General features: G+C 46.5%; 2 protein-coding genes across 2 annotated transcripts in view; both read right to left on the bottom strand.

The window, feature by feature from the left end:
- Nucleotides 1-12,227, bottom strand: part of Catsperg (cation channel sperm associated auxiliary subunit gamma) — a 30,074-nt gene extending 17,847 nt beyond the window's left edge. Inside the window, exons 1-7 of the mRNA XM_036185738.1 lie at nucleotides 12,167-12,227; nucleotides 11,856-12,043; nucleotides 11,691-11,744; nucleotides 8,849-8,993; nucleotides 8,612-8,738; nucleotides 8,383-8,479; nucleotides 6,992-7,147 (exon numbers count right to left, since the gene is read on the bottom strand). Of these exons, the coding sequence (XP_036041631.1) occupies nucleotides 6,992-7,147; nucleotides 8,383-8,479; nucleotides 8,612-8,738; nucleotides 8,849-8,993; nucleotides 11,691-11,744; nucleotides 11,856-12,043; nucleotide 12,167 (768 nt within the window). The 5' untranslated portion in view covers nucleotides 12,168-12,227. The remainder of the gene's footprint in view (nucleotides 1-6,991; nucleotides 7,148-8,382; nucleotides 8,480-8,611; nucleotides 8,739-8,848; nucleotides 8,994-11,690; nucleotides 11,745-11,855; nucleotides 12,044-12,166) is intronic.
- LOC118593590 (serine/arginine-rich splicing factor 4-like) lies at nucleotides 12,207-13,832 on the bottom strand. The gene has a single exon (XM_036203109.1). The coding sequence runs from the start codon at nucleotides 13,830-13,832 to the stop codon at nucleotides 12,207-12,209; it is 1,626 nt and encodes a 541-aa protein (XP_036059002.1).
- Nucleotides 13,833-19,487: the final 5,655 nt, after the last annotated feature.

Raw genomic sequence — 19,487 nt, 5'->3', positions numbered from 1 at the left:
GCTACAGAGCCCTCATGACTAATTATTACATGCCATCCTTTCACACAGACGGATAGAGATTTATATTACAGTTCAGTTATGTAGTCCAAACAGCCTTACAAAGTTGACAGATGCCTTTTACCTGCTCAAACATAGAACAGAGAATCATCTTTAGCTGATTTGTGCACACGTACATTCCATACTTGTATTAATACAGATATGTATGTTACCTTTAAAAGTCTGTATTTTTTTTTTAAGATTTATTTATTATGTATACAGCATGTATGACTACAGGCCAGAAGAGGGCACCAGATCTCCTTACAGATGGTTGTGAACCACCATGTGGTTGCTGGGAATTGAACTCAGGACCTCTGGAAGAACAGTTAGTGCTCTTAACCTCTGAGCCATCTCTCCAGCTCTGTATTTTTTTTTTTTTTAAGGATCAAGACATCAATGATGAAGTAAGCCAGGTGACCCAGCCTCTCAGAGTGACTCTGTTGCAGTTTCCTCAACAATCTGCAGTCAGAGCAGCTTCAAAGCATCTAGCTAAGAAGGTCCAGCCTCACAGACTACTTCTGCCAGGACCTCAGGTAAACCCTGCACTTTCCCTTCACAGAGAGACTAAACAAAAAATAATACAGTTAGCTCTCCCAGGACTGGACCATTACCCCAATTTTCTCAGGTTCCCTAGAGATGCCAGCACCCCCAGACAATAGGAAGCAGTCTAGAGAACATGACACCCACATTCCCAAGAGGTGGGGTGGGTGGTTTTTGGTCATTTGGTGAGTTATGAAGGTTTGTCATTGTTTGGGGGAGGGGGGTTCAGTGTGAGTTGCTATTGGTCATGATCAGGGAGGAAACTAAGCAAAGGAGATTAGATTCAGAGATCTTGTTCTGAAAAGAAAAAAGGGGATATAAGAATGATAAGAAAAAAGGATAGATTATTGAACTAAAAAACTAAACTACTAATCTCAAATATTTTACAATGGTATGGATTTTTGTGTATAAATACAAATGTAAGGTTTTTGTTAGACATACTGCATATATGTTTCTACTCTTTTTTAAAGTATTGTACCTATGCAGCTCATTTAAAATGTAATATAAAGTTTTAGTCCTTGAAAATTATTATTACAAACTATTTAAGTTAGTTAAAAAATGCAGGTTAGTAGTCAGCCATCTATAACAGTCAAATTTGTGGCCATATTAGGTATGTTTTCAAGATCAAACAGAAATATAGATATTAGATAGATGGTCTTCAAACACTTCAGAGACCTACAGAAAATGGCATTTAAGATGTTTTAATAACATATGGCTTTTCATGACATGTCTACTCCTGCAACACCAATTTACTTCAAAAAGGATGATGGACATTAAAGAATATCCACATGGAATTTGCTTTCAGTATGGCAAAGTTAGCCACTGTGCAAAAAACTGCCTTTGCCTCAACTGCTGACAATATATTGTCCAAACTGGACAAGCAGGCACAAAAAAGGTGACTGCCAACTTTGCTAAGACAAAGTAGGACAGTCCTTCAAAATTCCTGCTTCACAAAAAGGTCTGTAGGCCAAAGATGGATGCCCCAATATTGCTGAGGAATCTTGGGTGTTTGTCCAGGCAGCCAGATGTCTCTGTTGTTTCTATAGTTTTGGAAGTTGTTTGCTCTGTACTTCCTGTTTATTCAGGTAATATTATATCCTTCTCTTGTCTTGGATGGGATTGAAGACTAAAAATTTATAGTTACAGTTTTCCTTGTTACCAAATTAAACAACTCACAAAAGAGATATAAAATGTATAAGGTTAAGAAACATAAAAGCTTAAATTGTTTATCTAAAAAATGTTTTAAGGTCTAAAAGGATATTTTGGGACTGATGAGTTATGATAAAAAATGGTTTAGGTATAAAACTTTGGACTCATCAAGACTGAATAGATAATTTCTCCAAATTTGCCAAATAACAAATAGACTAGACGTTATAAATGTAATTCTTACCTGGTAATTGTTCTTATTGTATATAGTTTTACTGTGTTAGAGTTAAAACCTTTTCTTTTTATTTATACAAAAAGGGGGAAATGTTGTAGGATATTTGTACACTGTGTGAGCATGTGTTGCTGTGATTGGTGTAATAAAAAGCTGAATGGGGGCTGGAAAGATGGCTTAGAGGTTAAGAGCACCAACTGCTCTTCCAGAGGTCCTGAGTTCAATTCCCAGCACCCACATGGTGGCTCACAACCATCTGTAATGAGATCTGGCACCTTCTTCTGTATACATAATAAATAAATCTTTAAAAAAAAAAGCTGAATGATCAATAGCTAGGCAGGACTTTCAGGCATCAGGAGAACACTGGAAAGAAGAAAGATGGAATTCCCCAGCAAAACACAGAGAGGAAGCAGGAGGTGTGGTATAAAATAGAGGTAACAAGTCATGTGACAGGACATAGATTAAAAAGTATGGGATAATTTAAGTTGTAAGAGCTAGTTAGGAACAAGCCTAAGCTAAGGCCAAACATTCATAATTATTAATAATAAGTCTTCATGTCATTATTTGATAGCTGGCTGGTGGTACAAAGAAGGTCTCTCTGTGTAGCTCTGGCTATATTGGAACTCGCTCTGTAGACCAGACTGGCTTAGAACTCACAGAGATCCACTTGCCTCTGCCTCCCATGTGCTGGGATAAAAGTCGTTCACTACCACCACCTGGCAAAAGCTACTGTTCTAACTGCTTAGATAGCCACACTCCCCCAGTGTGGCCAGTTTGGGTATGGTACACAAACTGGAGTTAAACAGTGTACACTGTATTCAAAAATCCCTGTGCCTCTGTCAGAGTTCTGCTCATATGGAAAGAAAATACCCCATGTTGAGTCCAGAGAGATGGCTTAGTGATTAAGAGTACTAGCTGCTATTATTTGGCTTAAAAGGGCTTACTGGGAAATGTTATCATTTTTACTATTTTCCACAGAGAAAATATTTTCCAGTTTCAAATAACCCTGGACTTTTGAATTATAACCTGTTTTTATGTTCAAGCTATCTGTGTATTATTTCTCTTGCAGTTGTATATGTTTTTACATTCAAAAAGAGGGACAAATACTATAGAATTGTATTACATGAAATATATAGAATATACAAATTCATAGAGACAGAAAGAGTAGATGTTATCTCAAGATGGAGAAGAAAGGAATATAGAGCAATGATGTCCTAAGTACAGAATCTCTGTTTTGTGTGATAGAAAAGCCCCACAAATAGACAGTAGTATCAGGACATAATATCATGAATGTAATAAATCAATACAATTAATGTAAGTAATAAAAAAAAAAAAGACTGTAAAAAACATTAAAAAAAAAAAAAAGAGTACTAGCTGTTTTTCCAGAGGACCCAGATTCAATTCCCAGCACCACTTGGGACGTCACAACTATCTATAACTCCAGTTCCAGGGAATCCAGTGCCCTCTTCTGACCTCTGTGGGGAGATCAGCACACTTAACTGCTAAGCCGTCTTTACATCCCCATGTGTGTTTTAGAAAGAGTGTTACTCTGTTGCCTTGGCCAGCCTGGAACTTACTTTGTAGATCAGGCTTGTCCTCAGACTCACAGAGATCCCCTTGCCTCTGCCTGTTGACTGCTGAGATTAAAGGTATATGCCACTGAACTGACTTTTTTGGAGCCCATTCCCTGTGGTGGGATTGCTGTGGATATCGCTCTGTGTAAATAAAGTTCTAATTGGCTAGTGGCCAGGCAGGAAGTATAGGCAGGACAAGAGAGAAGAGAATTCTGGGAAGTAGAAGGTTGGAGGGAGACACCGCCAGCCGCCGCCATGAGAAGCAACATGTAAAGACACTGGTAAGCCACACGCCATGTGGCAAAGTATAGATTAACAGAAATGGGTTAATTTAAGATAAAAGAAGTAGATAACAAGCAGCCTGCCACGGCCATACAGTTTATAAGCAATATAAGTTTCTGTGTGTTTTCTTGGTTGTGTCTGAGCGACTGTGGGACTGGCGGGTAAGAGAGATTTGTCCTGACTGTGGGCCAGGCAGGAAAACTCTTAACTACAGTGGGATACCTTGCTCAGCCGTGATACAATGGGGAGGGGCTAGGCTCTCCTTCACCTTGGTATGCCAGGCATTGTTGACTACCATGGGAGGCCTTACCCACTCTGAGGAGTGGATGGGGGTAGAGTGGGAGGGAGGTGAGGAGGCGGGAGAAGGGGAGCGAGGGGGAACTGGGGTTGGTATGTAAAATGAAAAAAAAAATTTAATAAATAAAAAAAAAGGTATATGCCACTATTCCTGGTTCTCCTTCTCTCTCTGTCTTTCTGTCTCTCTCTCTGCATATATATATATTTCTTTTTGTTGTTTTTTTGGGGGTTTTTGTGTTGTTGTTTTTGTTTTTTTGAGATGGTTTTTCTGTGTAGCTTTGCACCTTTCCTGGAACTCACTCTGTAGACCAGGCTGGCCTCGAACTCACAGAGATCCACCTGGCTCTGCCTCCCAAGTGCTGGGATTAAAGGCGTGCGCCACCACCGCCTGTCATATATTTCATTTTTTATGTGTATAGGTGGTTTGCCTGCATGTAAATCTATGCACATGTGTGTGCCTGGCTCCTAGGGCGGGTGATATCCATGACTTCCAGGTCAGTCTCGTCTAAATAGCAAGTTCTAAGCCAGTCAGGGTTAAATAGTAAAACCTTGTCTTTTTGTTGTTGGTGGTGGTTTTTCAAGACAGGGTTTCTGTTAGTTATTTGGCGCTCTTGCCCCACGAGGAACACGTCCTGAAACACGACAAATCCACAGAAGAGTTGTTTATTGAGATAGGAGAGAAAAGAGATGTGACAGGCCTGTGGGAAACACACGTGGTCAAGAGAAAGGGGAGAAGAGACCTGTGCAAAATGGCGCCGGCATTTTAAAGGGTGGGCCGCGCACGTGTACAGGACCGCATGTGGCTACTCCACGAATGCACGTAGATTACATGGCTGTGCGCGCTTTATGCAACCATGCAAAGCCAGGAGTCCTAGTCACGCAAGATGCTTTGACCTGGAAATGGCTATTTTGAACCGAAAATAACTAGGCGGGATTGTCTAGGTCCGCCGGGCATGCCCAACCATGTGAGCATGTTGTGACTTCATATCAGTTCCTCTGTGTAGCCTTGGCTGTCCTGGGACTCGCTCTGTAGACCAGGCTGGTCTTGAACTCACAGAGATCTGACTGGCTCTGCCTCCGGAGTGCTGGGACTAAAGACATGTGCCACCACCTGGCATAAGATCCCACCCCGTCTTACCAAAATAAAACAGAACAGAAATGTAATTGCCCAATAACTTTAAAATTATATTTCATGGGCTACAGGGATGGCTCAGGGGTTAAGAGCGCTGGCTGTTCTTCCAGAGAACCCGGGTTCAATTCCCAGCACACACATGGCAGCTTACAACTGTCTGTGACTCCTGTTCCAGAAGATCTGACACCCACACACAGACATGTGGACAAAACACCGATGTACATAAAATACTAATAGTTTTTAAAATGTATATATTTCATTATTTTAAAGTGTGTGTGTGTGTGTGTGTGTGTGTGTGTGTGTGTGTGTGTATTAGAGAGAGGGACGGGAGGGAAGGACAGAGAGTTGATTTGTATGTGAGTGCCAGTGGGTTCTGGGACCTGATTCTCCTGCTTAGCTACAAACTAAATATAAGGCCAGTTGGGGTTGGGGATTTAGCTCAGTGGTAGAGCGCTTGCATAGCAAGCGCAAGGTCCTGGGTTCGGTCCCCAGCTCCAGAAAAAAAAAAAAAAAAAAAAAAAAAAAAAAAAAAAAATATATATATATATATATATATATATATATATATATATACACACACACACACACACACACACACACACACACACACACACACACACATATATATATATATATATATATATATATATAGCCAGTTTGTGGTGCCTGAGACTCTGACTCAAAAAACCAGTCAGGCTAGACCAGGATAGGAGCATCACTATGGTTACTATTTAATACTGAAAGAAGTTGGGGCTGGAGAGACGGCTCAGAAATTAAAAGCAGCACTCACTGCTCTTTCAGAGGACCATGGCCAGGTCACCTCACCTCAAAAAGAGGGGAATAAAAGAAAAGGAAAAGAAATAAAGAGTCAACGCTTAGGAGGCAGAGGCAGGCGTATCTCTAGGAGTTTGAGGACCGTCAGAGCTGCACAGTGAGACTTTGTTTCCAAAGCACAAACACAAACAAAGCGAGAAGTAAAACAACAGACTGGGCTGTGGCTCAAAAGTGCAGCACTTGGATACACCAGGGAGAGGCTGGGTGTCACTCAGCAACAGACTGTTTGCCAGGCATGAGACAGGCGCTGCATTCAATCCCAACACCCACCCACCCACACACACACAGACACACCCACACACAGACACACACACACACACACAGACACACACACACACACACACACACACACACACACACACACACACACACGAATTTGAACCTAGAGCTAGAGATACGGCTCAGTGATTGAGAGTGTGTACTGTTCTCACAGAGGACTTGAGTTCAATTTCCAGGACCCACACGGTTTACAAGCTCCTGTAAGTCTGGCTCCAGGAGAGCCAGCTCCCTCTTTTGGTCTCCTGGAGTATTCACTCACGCAGATACATGCACATTTCAAAAAGTGGGTTTTCAGAACCAGGGAGGCTACATAGCAGGGGGGACCCTAGGATGACTGTGGCTTATAATAAGTTTTGCCACTTATTATAAGTGCCAATCGCTAGGCAAGCCTCAGTGAAATATTTCACTATTAGGATACAAATTTGTACTGTATCAAGTTGATAACAGAAAAAAAAAATAATTTTTTTTTTTTTTTTTTTTTTTAAGATTTGAACCTGTTTCCTAGCAGTAAAATTTTTCTTCATTACCCTGTTGCTGGAGACTGGCTTATCTTTGGAGTCCCATTCTGTAGTCCCAGACCCCATTCAGGGCCTACAAGCCAGCACTGTCCAGAAGCCCAAACCTGTGGGCATCACTCACCTCCACAAGAGAGAAGTCCTGGAAATTAGTGTCAGAAAACAAGATGGTCTTCTCATCTTCAATGCCCCCAAGGATGAGCACAGGTGAATGGTTCTGCGTGTACCACAGGGGTCTCGATTTTGAACGCTTAAAGTATTTACTCCTCAGAGTAAAGGTCTGTCAGAGGAGCAAAAATGCCATTCATCCCTCCCTGCCTGGCTACACTCCATCTCAGCCACAAGCCAAAGTCCTCACCCCAGCCACAAAGCCTCTGCAGTCTGGGGCCACCTCCCTAACCTCCCTCACTCTGGCCAGTCCCATCAGGACCTCTTCCTTTTCAGCTCACCCCAGAGGCTTTGCACCAGCTGTCTCCTGATTCCTTTCCTTTCTTCCATCCCCCTTTTCTGAGGTGAGGTGTATTGAACCCTAGCAATGCTAGCAAATACTCGGAGCTACATCCTCATCCTCATGATGACTCATTTGCCAGCTGAATGCACAGTGAACTCAGCACACGGGTGGAGGGCTGGGGAATTAGCTCGGTGGTAGAGCTGCTGGTCTAGCATGTACAAGGCCCTGGGTTCAAGCCCTATCATCAGTACGATGGAAGGAGAGGTTCCTGAAAGTTGTCGTCTGACTTCCACATATATGCCACGTGTGTGCCCCGTCACAAAACAGATCAATGCAACAGAAAAGCTAACTGAGTATCTAAGGCCAGGCTTGGTGCCTCACATCTTTGATTCTAGCACTTGGGAGACTGAAGCAGGAATTTCACAAAGCTTGCCTAGTCTGCATAATGAGTTTGAGACCACTGTGGATTATATTGAGACCCTGTTTCAAAAACAAACAAACAAACAAACAAACAAACCACAGGACACTATAGAGGGGCTGGTGAGATGACCTGGCAGGTAATGGCTCCTGCTGCCAAGTCTAATATCTTAAGTACAAAATAATAATGTAATGAAAAAAATTACATGAAATCCAAAGGTCCTGAGTTCAATTCCCAGCAACCACATGGTGGCTCACAACCATCTGTAATGAGATCTGGTGCCCTCTTCTGGCCTGTAGGGATATGTGCAGAACACTGTTTACATAATAAATAAATCTTTAAAAAACAAAACAAAACATGAAATCCAATGAGACAACGGGGAATCTGCTATCATCCTGTAATTGTGTTTACCTGGAAAGCATGAGGCTCTGTTCAGTCATCAGCACCTGGGGAGGGTGTGTGTGTGTGTGTGTGTGTGTGTGTGTGTGTGTGTGTGTGACCCCTCCCTTACAGAGTCACTCTGAAAAAGGAACCAAAGGGTACATTTAGGAAAATGTTAACTGGGGCCTGGAGCTCAGGTAAGTTGCTGCAAATGGGATCTGTGTTGGCTTGGGAGATACCAAGGCCATGCGTGTCTAATTTATACCTTCTCCCATTGGGCGGTCGCCACCTCATATCCTATGGTGAAGATGGGGTTACCACTGGCATCTCTCTTCAGGTAGCCATTAATATTCACATAGAACCTGCAAGCGGGCTCCAGTGAGGAATGCCGTGTCAGGGTACCTCACAGCTCAGAGCCACCTTCCCCTTCTCCTCCCTTTTGCCTCCCCTGTTCTGGGGCCTGGCGTTCCTGAGTGTGCCCTGGGCTTGAATACCTCTTAGGGGGAATGTAGGGCCCCAAGCCATTGCTGCGGATGTCCACGCTCATGACCACGCTGCCGTTTTTGGTGGGCATGGGTGCGTACCAGTTCAAGGCGCACATGACCTCTGCTACGCAGAACCCTGCTGGTCGGATGGGGCACTGAGGCACTAGAGACTGCCAGAAGCCCCTTCAGGCCTCAGAGCGCTCCCAGACACCCATCTCCACTCACCACCGCCCCGGTTTGGCCCACCTGTGCTGCGCAACGGGGCGGCCTCCATCTGAATCTGCAGATTTTCGATCTTCCAGCGATAGAAGTTGACTGGGTACTTATAGCTGATCAGGATTACGGGTCTCAGGCCCATGAGGTGGCCCTTTCGGACCAGCTCCTCGTCATTCTGAGGATGAAAGGGCAGGCCTTAGTGTCAGGATCCATCTGTCAGGAGCTCCCTGTCTGAGCTGAGCAGAGACGGCAGGCCTTCCACCATGGAAGAATAAGAGAACATGGCTGTGCTTGTTCCCAGCACTCCGAGGTGGAAATAGCAGGCTCTCCAGTTCAAGGCTAGCCCGGGGGTGGGGACACTTCGGGAGTTGGAAGTCAGCCTGGGCTATAAAGTGAGAGTGTTTCAAAAAAAGAAAAATCTAGATGCCAGGTGTAGTATCGATCACCTCTCACCCCCTCAGGAAGCTGAAGCGGGAGATCACCACAAATTTGAGGTCAGCCTGGTCTCTAAATGAGTCCTAGGTGAATAAGGACTGTGTATCTATTTCCATGGGTTTATATTTTCTGTCTCTGTCTATATCTGTCTCTCTCTCTCCCCAGTACCCTCTTCTGGAATCTGTAAGCATCAGGCATGCATCTTATATACAGACATACATGCAGTCAAAACACCCATACACTAAAATAAAATTTTTAAAAAGCAAAAACTTTTGAGTGGAGGGTAATGACTCCTATCTGTAATTCCAACACTCAAGTAACAGAAACAGAAGAATCAATACAAGTTCAAGACCAGCCTGATCTAAGTAGTGAGTTCTAGGCAAGCCAGTAAGTAAGTTGTCTAGTAAGACCTTGTCTAAAAGACACAAAAACAACCTGGCTGTGGTGGCCCACACCTTCAATCCCAGCACTGGGGAGGTAGAGGCAGGTGGATCTATCTCTGAGTTTGAGGCCAGTCTGGTCTATAGAGAAAGTTCCAAGATAGCCAGGGCTACACACAAAGAAATAAACCCTGTCTCGAGAACCTTAAAAACAAAACAAAACAACAGAAAACAAAACAAACAAACAAACAAACAAACAAAGCTGGGCATGGTTGTACATACTTAGACTTCCAGTACTTGGGAGAAGGAGGCAAGACAAAGATCCTGAGTTCAAGGACAGCCTGGGACACATAAGACTCTATTTCAGACAAACACAAAAATAAGCAAATGTTACTTGTGTAACATTTGCCCAGCCCACGGCTCCTTATAGTATATTCAACCCATTTTATTATTTTATTCTTTTTGTTTTGTTTTTGAGACACGGTTTCTCTGTGTAGCTTTGCACCTTTCCTGGAACTCCCTTTGGAGACCAGGCTGGCCTTGAACTCAGAGATCCTCCTGCCTGTGCCTCCTGAGTGCTGGGATTAAAGGTGTGCACCACCACCACCACCCCCATTTTATTTCTAAAAGCAATTTAATAAATATTTTTGTGGTATTTTATGGTGAGTGAATTATATCTCAATAAACTTAAAACTTTTTGTTAGTGTTTTGAGAAAGGACCTTCCCACCAGCCCAGGCTAGCCTCCTTAGTGCTGTAATTAGAGACAGGCACCACTGCTTCTTTTCACTTCTTTTTTTTAAGATTTATTTATTTATTTATTTTTGGTTTTTCAAGACAGGGTTTCTCTGTGTAGCTTTGCGCCTTTCCTGAAACTCACTTGGTAGCCCTGGCTGGCCTGGGACTCTCTCTGTAGACCAGGCTGGCCTTGAACTCAGAGATCCGCCTGGCTCTGCCTCCTGCGTGCTGGGATTAAAGGCATGTGCCACCACTGCCTGGCTAGATTTATTTATTTTACTTAATGTGCATAAATGTTTTGTCTGCATGCATGTATGTATCCCACATGCATGCCTGCTGGATCCCTTAGAACTGGGGTTATGTATCGTTGTGAGCCACTAAACGGGTACTAGGAGTCAAACTCTGGTCCTCTGCAAGAGTAACAAGTATTTAGCCAATGAGCTATCTTTCCAGCCCTGTTTTCATTTTCTTTTCTTTTTTTAAAGATTTACTTGCATATATACCTGCATGCTGGAAGACAGCATCAGATTCCATTATAGAGGGTTGTGAGCCACCATGTGGTTGTTAGGAATTGAACTCAGAACCTCTAGAAGAGCAGCCAATGCTCTTAATCACTGAGCCATCTCTCCAGCCCCTGCTTTTTTTTTTTTAAAGATGTATTTATTTATTATGTATACGGTGTTCTGTCTGCATTTATGCCTGCAGATCAGAAGAGGTAACCAGATCCCATTGTAGAGGGTTGTGAGTCACCATGTAGACACTGGGAATTGAACTCAGGACCTCTCGAAGAGCAGTCAGTGCTCTTAACCTCTGAGCCATCTCTCCAGCCCCAATAAATATTTTTTAAAAAGATAACTGTTAATAGACACAGGATTTTTGTTGGATGGGGGATAATAAGAGTGATTAGGGGCTGGGGATTTAGCTCAGTGGTAGAGAGCTTGCCTAGCAAGCACAAAGCCCTGGGATTGGTCCTCAGCTCCGGCAAAGAGTGTTTAGGACAAAAATAATGACGGTTGATGTGATTATTTGACTGAGAGTAGCCCCATGGGTTCATATATTTGAATGCTTGGTCCCTAGTTGTGGGCCTGTTTGAGAAGGATTAGGTATGGCCTTCTTGGAGGAGGTGTGTCACTGGAGGTGGGCTTTGCTATAGTCCCACCATTCCCAGTTAGCTCTCTCTGCCTAGTGGGAGAATGAATGAATCCTTAAGGCCTTCAGGGTTGGCGGAGTCTACTATTAAAGTGTTTGGGAAAAGATTACTGAAAATAACAGGGAGTCGGAGACTTCCTGAAATCGCCTCACTCACACCGTAAACTCTCACCTTTCCCATACAGGAGAAGTTGACTTTCAGGTAGTAAGGAAAGCCCATATATTTCTGTAAGGAAAGGTGGGCGAAATATCCAGTCAAGAGGTGTACTGACTCAGGATCCCTCTGATATTTACTGACCGAAGATCCCTTTGATACTCTTGGCCCCAGTTCCCTCACCTCCCGCGGGTCGATTGGCGAGTCTACCAACTTTTGGAACACCTCCGTCACTGTATCCATGGGTTCTTGATCCATAAATCGATCCTTAGAGAGGAGCGTGCCTACTCTCTCGAACTTGTTCAGGACAGCAAGCCAGCGGCAGTTTTGGAAATGTTTTTCCGCCCACGACTTCCACGACAGCAGTAGCACTAGCAGCAGTACCCAGAACGCCCATAGATATGGTTTTCTTGGCCACACAGGACTGACAGGGCACATGGCTGGCCAGCACACCATGCAGCTAGAACCTGGGGGATGTGGGGGTCAATACTCACTTGCAAGTCTGCTCGCTGGGGCTGATGTCTGGAAAACCGCTCAGTTCTTGCCTTTCTTCCCGCCCCTCTTCCTGACTCCACTTTGGATCAGGCTTCGAGCTCCCGCCCTGTTCCTGCCTCTACTTCTGCCCTTACTCTCAACCCTAGCCCTGGTCTTACTCCTGGCCACGCCCTTACTCTTACTCTCCGCCTCGGCCCTGCTAATACTCCTGGTCCTGCCGGTTCTCTTACTCTCAGCCCCTCCCCTACTAATACTCCTCGCCACGCCCCTGCTCTTGCTCTCGGCCCCGCCCCTGCTCTTACTTCTAGCCTCGCGGCTCTTTTCACCCCGCTTGCCGGGCGCTCTCTCTCTCCTTGCCCTACCCTTGCTCTTCTCTATGCCAGCTGTTAGAACTCCGACTCTACTCTTCGCCAAGTCTCTCTTTTTGTTTCTTGCCTTGCCCTTCTTTTCCCCACCCTTACGCCCCTCGGCGATCACCGACTTGTTCCTGGGCTTGGCTCCGCCCTCGCAGGCTGCCCCGCCCTCACACCGCTCTTCGCCACGCCCCTTCCTCCTCTCTCCTGCCCTGCTCAAGAGCCGGCTTCTAGTCCTGGTCTTGTCGGGCTGTGAGTCCTTGCCCACGCCTCCGTCCACGCTGCGCCCCCTGCCCTGACTCCGGCGCCGAGTCTGGCCGGACGTCGGCTTTTCGCGGGTCTTTCCCTCCTGGCTGCGCCCCTTGCTGCGGCTCGGGCGCCGAGTCTGGCCGGAGGTCGGCTTTACGCTGGACTTTCTCTCCTGGCTGCGCCCCCTGCCCTGACTCCGGCGCCGAGCCCGGCCGGAGATGGACTTTTCGCGGGACTTTCTCTCCTGGCTGCGCCCCTTGCTGCGGCTCGGGCGCCGGGTCTGGCCGGACCGGGTCGACCCTTCTACGGACTTTCTCTCCTGGCTGCGCCCCTTGCTGCGGCTCGGGCGCCGGGTCTGGCCGGACCGGGTCGACCCTTCTACGGACTTTCTCTCCTGGCCACACCCCTTGCTGTGGCTCGGGCACCGGGTCTGGCAGGAGGTCGACCCTTCTACGGACTTTCTCTCCTGGCCACACCCCTTGCTGTGGCTCGGGCACTGGGTCTGGCAGGAGGTCCGCACCTCGCTCTTCTTTCTCTCCTGGCCACGCCCTAGGTCCTGGCTTCTTCCCCTCCCTGGGTCCTGGGCAACCTGGCCCTCCTGCTTCTGCTCCGATCCCCGACCCTTCTCCCGCTCCGCTGGTTTCTCCTCAGCGCCCGCCTGCCCCTCCGCGCCAGCCCTCTCCTGGGCCTGCGCCTTCTCCGCAGGGAACCTTTCCTGCTCGCGGGGCCTCTCTACTCCTCGAGATCTCCCCTCGCCCCGGGATCGCTCTTCTCCGGGTGACCTTCCCTCGCCCCGGGATCGGTCTTCGCCGGGCGGTCGCTCCTCGCCCCGGTCCTCCCGTTTGTCTCTCTGTTCGCCGTGCTCCCGCTCGAAAATAACTCTTTCCTTGTCCCAGTATCTGTCTTCGCCTCGACTCTGCCCGTGATCTCGGAGACTCTCCTTGCCATAGACCGTCCTCTGGCCGCAAGACCGCCCGTCGCCCCACACCCACGCTGACTTCGCGATCCTCACTGTCCCCACCGACACCTTTTCCCTCCACCGTTTCTCAGCTTTCCTGTCCATGCCCTGAACGTCAGCCCGCTCTATGCCCCGCCTCTTCTAGCCACGCCCATACTCCTCCGAGGCTTCAGGTCTAAACGACGTTGGCCGCCACCCTGCCTTTGCCACGCTTTCTTTGCCTGGTCCCTGTGCTGGATGCTCCTTCGCTAGCCTGTCCTTGCCTTCCCACCCCTGCCCTCCCCTTCTTAATTCCCTCCCGCCCCCCTCATCCCCTAGGATGGCACCGCCCCGCTGTACCAGTCACTTGGTTAAAACCGGTCAACCGTTGCTTGTTCCACCCCTCTTGCCAGCTCTTAAAATGGCCGCTCGGACTTCCACCTTGCGCGAGGCACGCCTATGTGGCGTGCGTGTTTCCATTGTAACACGCACTCCCAACAGGCGCCTAGGGCTTGAGAGCTGGCCGTGTGCGACTCCGGCTCTCAGGTATGTGGCAGGCAGAGGTACTAGAAACGCGTAGCTCTGTGCTAAGGAAGCCACCGAGGAATTTATAATGGTTGTTCTAGCAGTAACATTGTGCCTACTTGACCTCTAGATCAAAAATCCTCCTGAGAAAAGGCTTTCCAGAACCTCTGGGAGAATGAGCTGTGATGTGGAAGTGGGTTCCTATAATTAAATCAGGCAGCTAGTTGAAAATGAGCCTACTTAAGAGTTGGGACCCTCTAGTCCACAGCCTGTAAAACAAATGACTAACAGGCAAGACTTTAATTACTGTCCAGAAGATTGGGACCTAAGTCTCATCTCTGGTCTGCTACACTGTGAACTAGATAACAGTCTTCCCAGGCACTCAAATGGTGCACATTCATACACATAAATAATTATTTTAATTTAAAAAATTACTGCCTAAGGATCCAGTATGGTGGCACATGCCTTTAATCTCATCGCTCAGGAGTGGAGGCTGTGAGTTCAAGGCCAGCCTAGTCTACATAGCTACTTCCGAGTCAGCCAAGTCTTCTGTACAATGAAACCTTGTCTTCAGTGAAACCTTGATGGAAGAAGGGGGAGGGGAGGTGGGAGGAAAAGCAGAAAAGGAAGGAAAAAGAAAGAAAAGGAAAAAACCCAAAAGGTTGGGGGCTGGAGCAGTTGGTGGAGTCTTCGCTTAACCCGGTGTGCAAGCCAGTGAACACCCACAGTCCCAACTCTTTGGAGGTAAAGGCAAGAGGATCAGAAGTTGAAGATCCTCCAAGGCAACACCGGAAGGTCAGGGCCAGACTGGGCTACAAGAGATCCTGTCTCAAAAGAAAATAAAAAGGCTGATTGTGGTGGCCTGTGCTTCCAGTCAGTTCTCCAGAGTCCGCCTCCCACCATGTTTCAGAAGCGCTGGGATCACACATAAGAGCTGCTACATCCAGCTGGCTGTTCCCATGACTCCTGAGGATTAAATTCAGGTCCTCAGGCTTGAGTGGCAAGCGCTTCTAGCCACTGAGCTATCCCTAGCTCATAGGTGTAGACCGACCTGGCCTTGAACTCATAATGTCTAATCTCTGACTCCTCAGCATATCCTGCCAACATGCTGCTACAACTGGCAAGAGGTTTTAGAACTAGCTTGAAGCCTGCCCAGAACTTAGATCTACCAAGGTCTCTTTGGTTGCTGTCCACTTAACCTTGGAGAGTGTGCCCAATTCTACATCATACTCTTAGGTGTCTCCTAAATCCTTCCAGAGGTCCCAACAAAGAGGCAATACGATTTCAATGGCACCTTTATTCCCAGGCCTACATAGCAAGTGCCAGGCCAGCCAGAGCTTTATGGTGAGACCCTGTCTCAAAACAACAACAAAATACCCCACACCTGAGGAGGGAGGCACGGCCAGGTGTGGAAACTGAGGCAGGAGAATCATGAGTTTGAAGTAGGCCTGGCAACACAGAGAGCACACTACTTGGCCTGAGTAAACATTCAGTAGACTAGCTCTTTTCCTTTGTATTCTGGCATTTACCAGTTAAACACTGCTTATTATAATATATTGGAGGCCACTCTTTTCTCTGAGCTCCAATCTAGTTGGCCAACAAGACAGAATTACTCATGTTGAAATTCTACACCACCAAATTGTTAATCTAATATTCTGAATAATCAGAGGAGGGGACAATAGCCAAATCTCCAACCTGGCCAGTTTTAGTTGTAGGCCCCTCTGTTTTAACTTTTTTTTTTTAAGGAAAGTAACTTTCAGACAATGTGTCTGGGTTTTGTTCTGTGCTTCTCTGTTTCTCTGCCTTCCCAATCTCTTTTTCTCAGACACTGGCTGGCCTAGAACTGGCGATATAGACCAGGATAGCCTCAAACTCAGAGACTGCCTGCCTCTGCCACTTGGATGTTAGGACAAGCAAGTCCCCAACTCGACCTTGAACCATTGCTTCCCAGTCCTAGTTTTCTGTTGTTTGAGACAGGGTCATCTAAGGCTGCACTAGAACTCACCATGTACCTAAAGATAGGTTTGGCCGGGCGGTGGTGGCGCACGCCTGTAATCCCAGCATTCTGGAGGCAGAGGCAGGTGGATCTCTGTGAGTTCGAGGCCAGCCTGGGCTACAGAGCTAGTCCAGGACAGGCTCCACAGCTACACAGAAACCCTGTCTTGAAAAACCAAAACTAACTAACTAAATAACTAACTAAATAACTAACTAACTAAATAAATAAATAAATAAATAAATAAATAAAAGATAGGTTTGAACTCCCAATCCTCCTATCTCTGCCTCCCGAGTGTTGGGAAGACAGGCCTGTATCACCACATTTGGCTTATGAGAACTTTTTTTTTCTTGGAGCTGAGGACCAAACCCAGGGCCTTGAGCTTTCTAGGCAAGTGATCTACCACTGAGCTAAATCACCAACCCAATTATGAGGACTTCTGAGACTGGTCTTAATCTAGATCCAGACTGGCTTCAAACCCATGGCAATCCTCCTGCCTCAACTTGGTGATTCCAACTTGAATTACTGATTTATTTGTTTTGCCATACTGAGAATTGAACCCAGGACTCTGTGCATGCTGGGCAAGTGCTATTCTGCTGAAGCAAGCCCTCAGGCCTAAATTAAAATTTTAAGTAATTACATTTATTTATTGTATGTGTATGCATGTGTTTATGTGTTAGAGGACCGCTTGCCAGATGGCTTAGTGGTTAAGAGCATGTACTGCTTCCCAGAGGACCTGAGTTCTGTTTTCAACACCCATTTCAGGCAGCTCACAACTGTCTGTAATTCCAGGTCCAGAGGGTCTGGCACCTTCTTCTAGTCCCCATGGGCACCTGCACACATGTGATATACATAGACACATACACACACATAGATAAAAAAAACTTTAATAAGAATACAACAGGACGTTATTAAAGCATTTCTATCTTAGTGGACCTTCCTTATTAAGAAGCAGAATTCAGAAATGAGGGGAGAGTTAGCATTTGACTGACTCCCAGATGGTGTCCTCTGGGATTTATAGATTAAATTGCTGACTGTTCAAGTCCATGAGGTAGTTCTGAAAAAATCCCATTTCACAAACCAGCAGCCTGAGGCACCAATGGAACACAGGGACATTAGGGCTCAAACTCACACGGAGAGCCTTGCCTCCAGAGCCAGTAGCCACCACCACTTCCCAGTCTAGTAGTAGCACCCAGACAAGGTGGAGTGATGAAATACACGGATTTGCACATTCTGTACTTCATGCACAGACGATATGCAGAGAGAGGCCTGGGAAGTCAATTGACACAGCTGGACTTGTGTGGAGGTCAAAGGACCTTCTATGGCAAGGAACAAAATTTGGGGAGTTGGTTCTCTCCGTCCCCTGTGGGTTCCAAGGCACTAACTCTGATTGTCAGGGTTACACAGCAGGTGCTTTCCCCCAAGAGCTAGTTTGCTGGCTCAGATTTTTCAATGTGTTTGTGTGCGTGCACGCCCACATGTGTGTGCGTGAGTTTTCATGTGGAAGCCAGAGTTTAATATCCAGTTTCTTCCTCAACTATTTTTATTTTTTTAGTTGTGTTGTGGAGACAGGGTCTCACTATAAAGCTCTCACTGTCCTGGAACTCACTATGTAGATCAGGTCAGCCTCAAACTCACAGAGATGCACCAGCTTCTGCCTCCCAAGTGCTGGGATTAAAAGTGTGTGTCACAGGGCCCAGCTTCTAATTTTGGATGCTGGAGCTTTCACGGAACCTGGAGCCTACTGATTTGCCCTGAGGACCCCTAGCCTGCCCCCCCCCCGCCCCCAAGCACTGGGATTACAGGGTCCTGTACAACCACATCTAGCATTTTTTATGTAGGTGCTGGGGATAAACTCAGGCCTTTGTGCCTGCCTGGCTGAGCCATTTTCCCAGCCCCTGTAATCATAAATTGTTTGGTTTAGCACCTGGGATAGATGTGCTCCACCACTGAGAACATCCCCAGCTCCCTTTGGAGTTTGGCATTGTTATTTGTTTTTAAGTGGCCCTGGCTAGCTTCTCTAGCCTTCAGCCTCAGCCTCCACAGTGCCAGGACAATAGGAGTGCCACCTCACCTTGTTTCCTCGTGTGACTTTCTAGCACGATCCGATGATGAGCTAGCCTTCCTTCAAACCCTCAGTCCACCGCTTGAACTTTGCACTGCATGCACTAAAAAGAGCTTGTCTGGTCTCCATGCCTGGGTCTGCGGCAGCCATGTGGACACCAGGAGGAGAGCACACATGGGAGCTAAGCCTTCAGTAGAGAGAAGCAGAGGAGAAAGGCTGAACCCAGAGCCAGTAGGCCCTCCATAACTGTGGAGAGTATCATGCCAGTGGCTCTCCCCCTGCATGCTCTGACCAAGTACAATGTAACAATTAGGTTATCTCAGACAGGCCAGTCAGGGGTTTGTTACTTACAGCCAACCCCTTCCTAAGTGATACAAATGTATAAATACAGTAAGTCCAGTCTTGAGAACAAGTACCCTTCTACAGCCTGCTCTCATGTAGCCTGGCACTATGTCCCTTTGCTTATATGTATTATTATTATTATTATTATTATTATTATTATTATTATTTTATTACTTCATTACGTATATTATTTTGTTATATCACCTGGCTCCTGCTATGTATCCCAGCCTGGGCTGAACTCTTTTTTTTTTTTTAATTAAGAAAAAATTTTTTCATTCATTTTACACACCAATCAAAGATCTCTTCTTCCCTCCTCCCACCCCCCTCTGGGTTGGAACTCTTAAGCCTCCTGCCGCAGCTCAGATTATAGGCATGTAATACTGCACCTGGCTGATGTCATCTTTGGGAGAAGTATTATTATGGTCACCATTTAGCAGACACAGGGTCCCAGAGGTAGAGTAACAGTTCAAAAGCGTGGGCAGGACAAGGCACACTCAGGAAGTGTACTCACAGGGCACACTCAGGAAGATTGGCTCCAGAGCCCAGGACCATCAGTTAGTGCCCAGTAAACAGACAACACAGCATCTCCATGGGGCTATGCTAAGTGGCATCTCTCATGCTACTTGGATCTGGGCTCATATCCTAGATTAGTTCCTTGCCTGCTAAGCCATTGAGGGAGATGCTGGCCCATCCCAGGGCTGTCCTACATGACCCATAGACACCTGAGAAGAAGGGACAATTTTTTCCCCACTGGCAGGTCTTGGGTCTTGTCCCTTCTTCCAGGAAGCCCACCCGGACACTTCAGGGCTGTTCCTCAGTCCTAACTACTCTGCCTCTTCCAGTGCCTGCTGAGACT

This window comes from Onychomys torridus, chromosome 1 (genome assembly GCF_903995425.1).
Source record: "Onychomys torridus chromosome 1, mOncTor1.1, whole genome shotgun sequence".
NCBI classification, from domain to species: domain Eukaryota; kingdom Metazoa; phylum Chordata; class Mammalia; order Rodentia; family Cricetidae; genus Onychomys; species Onychomys torridus.
Note: the sequence above shows the minus strand (reverse complement) of the source record. Positions and strands in the feature narration are given on the sequence as shown.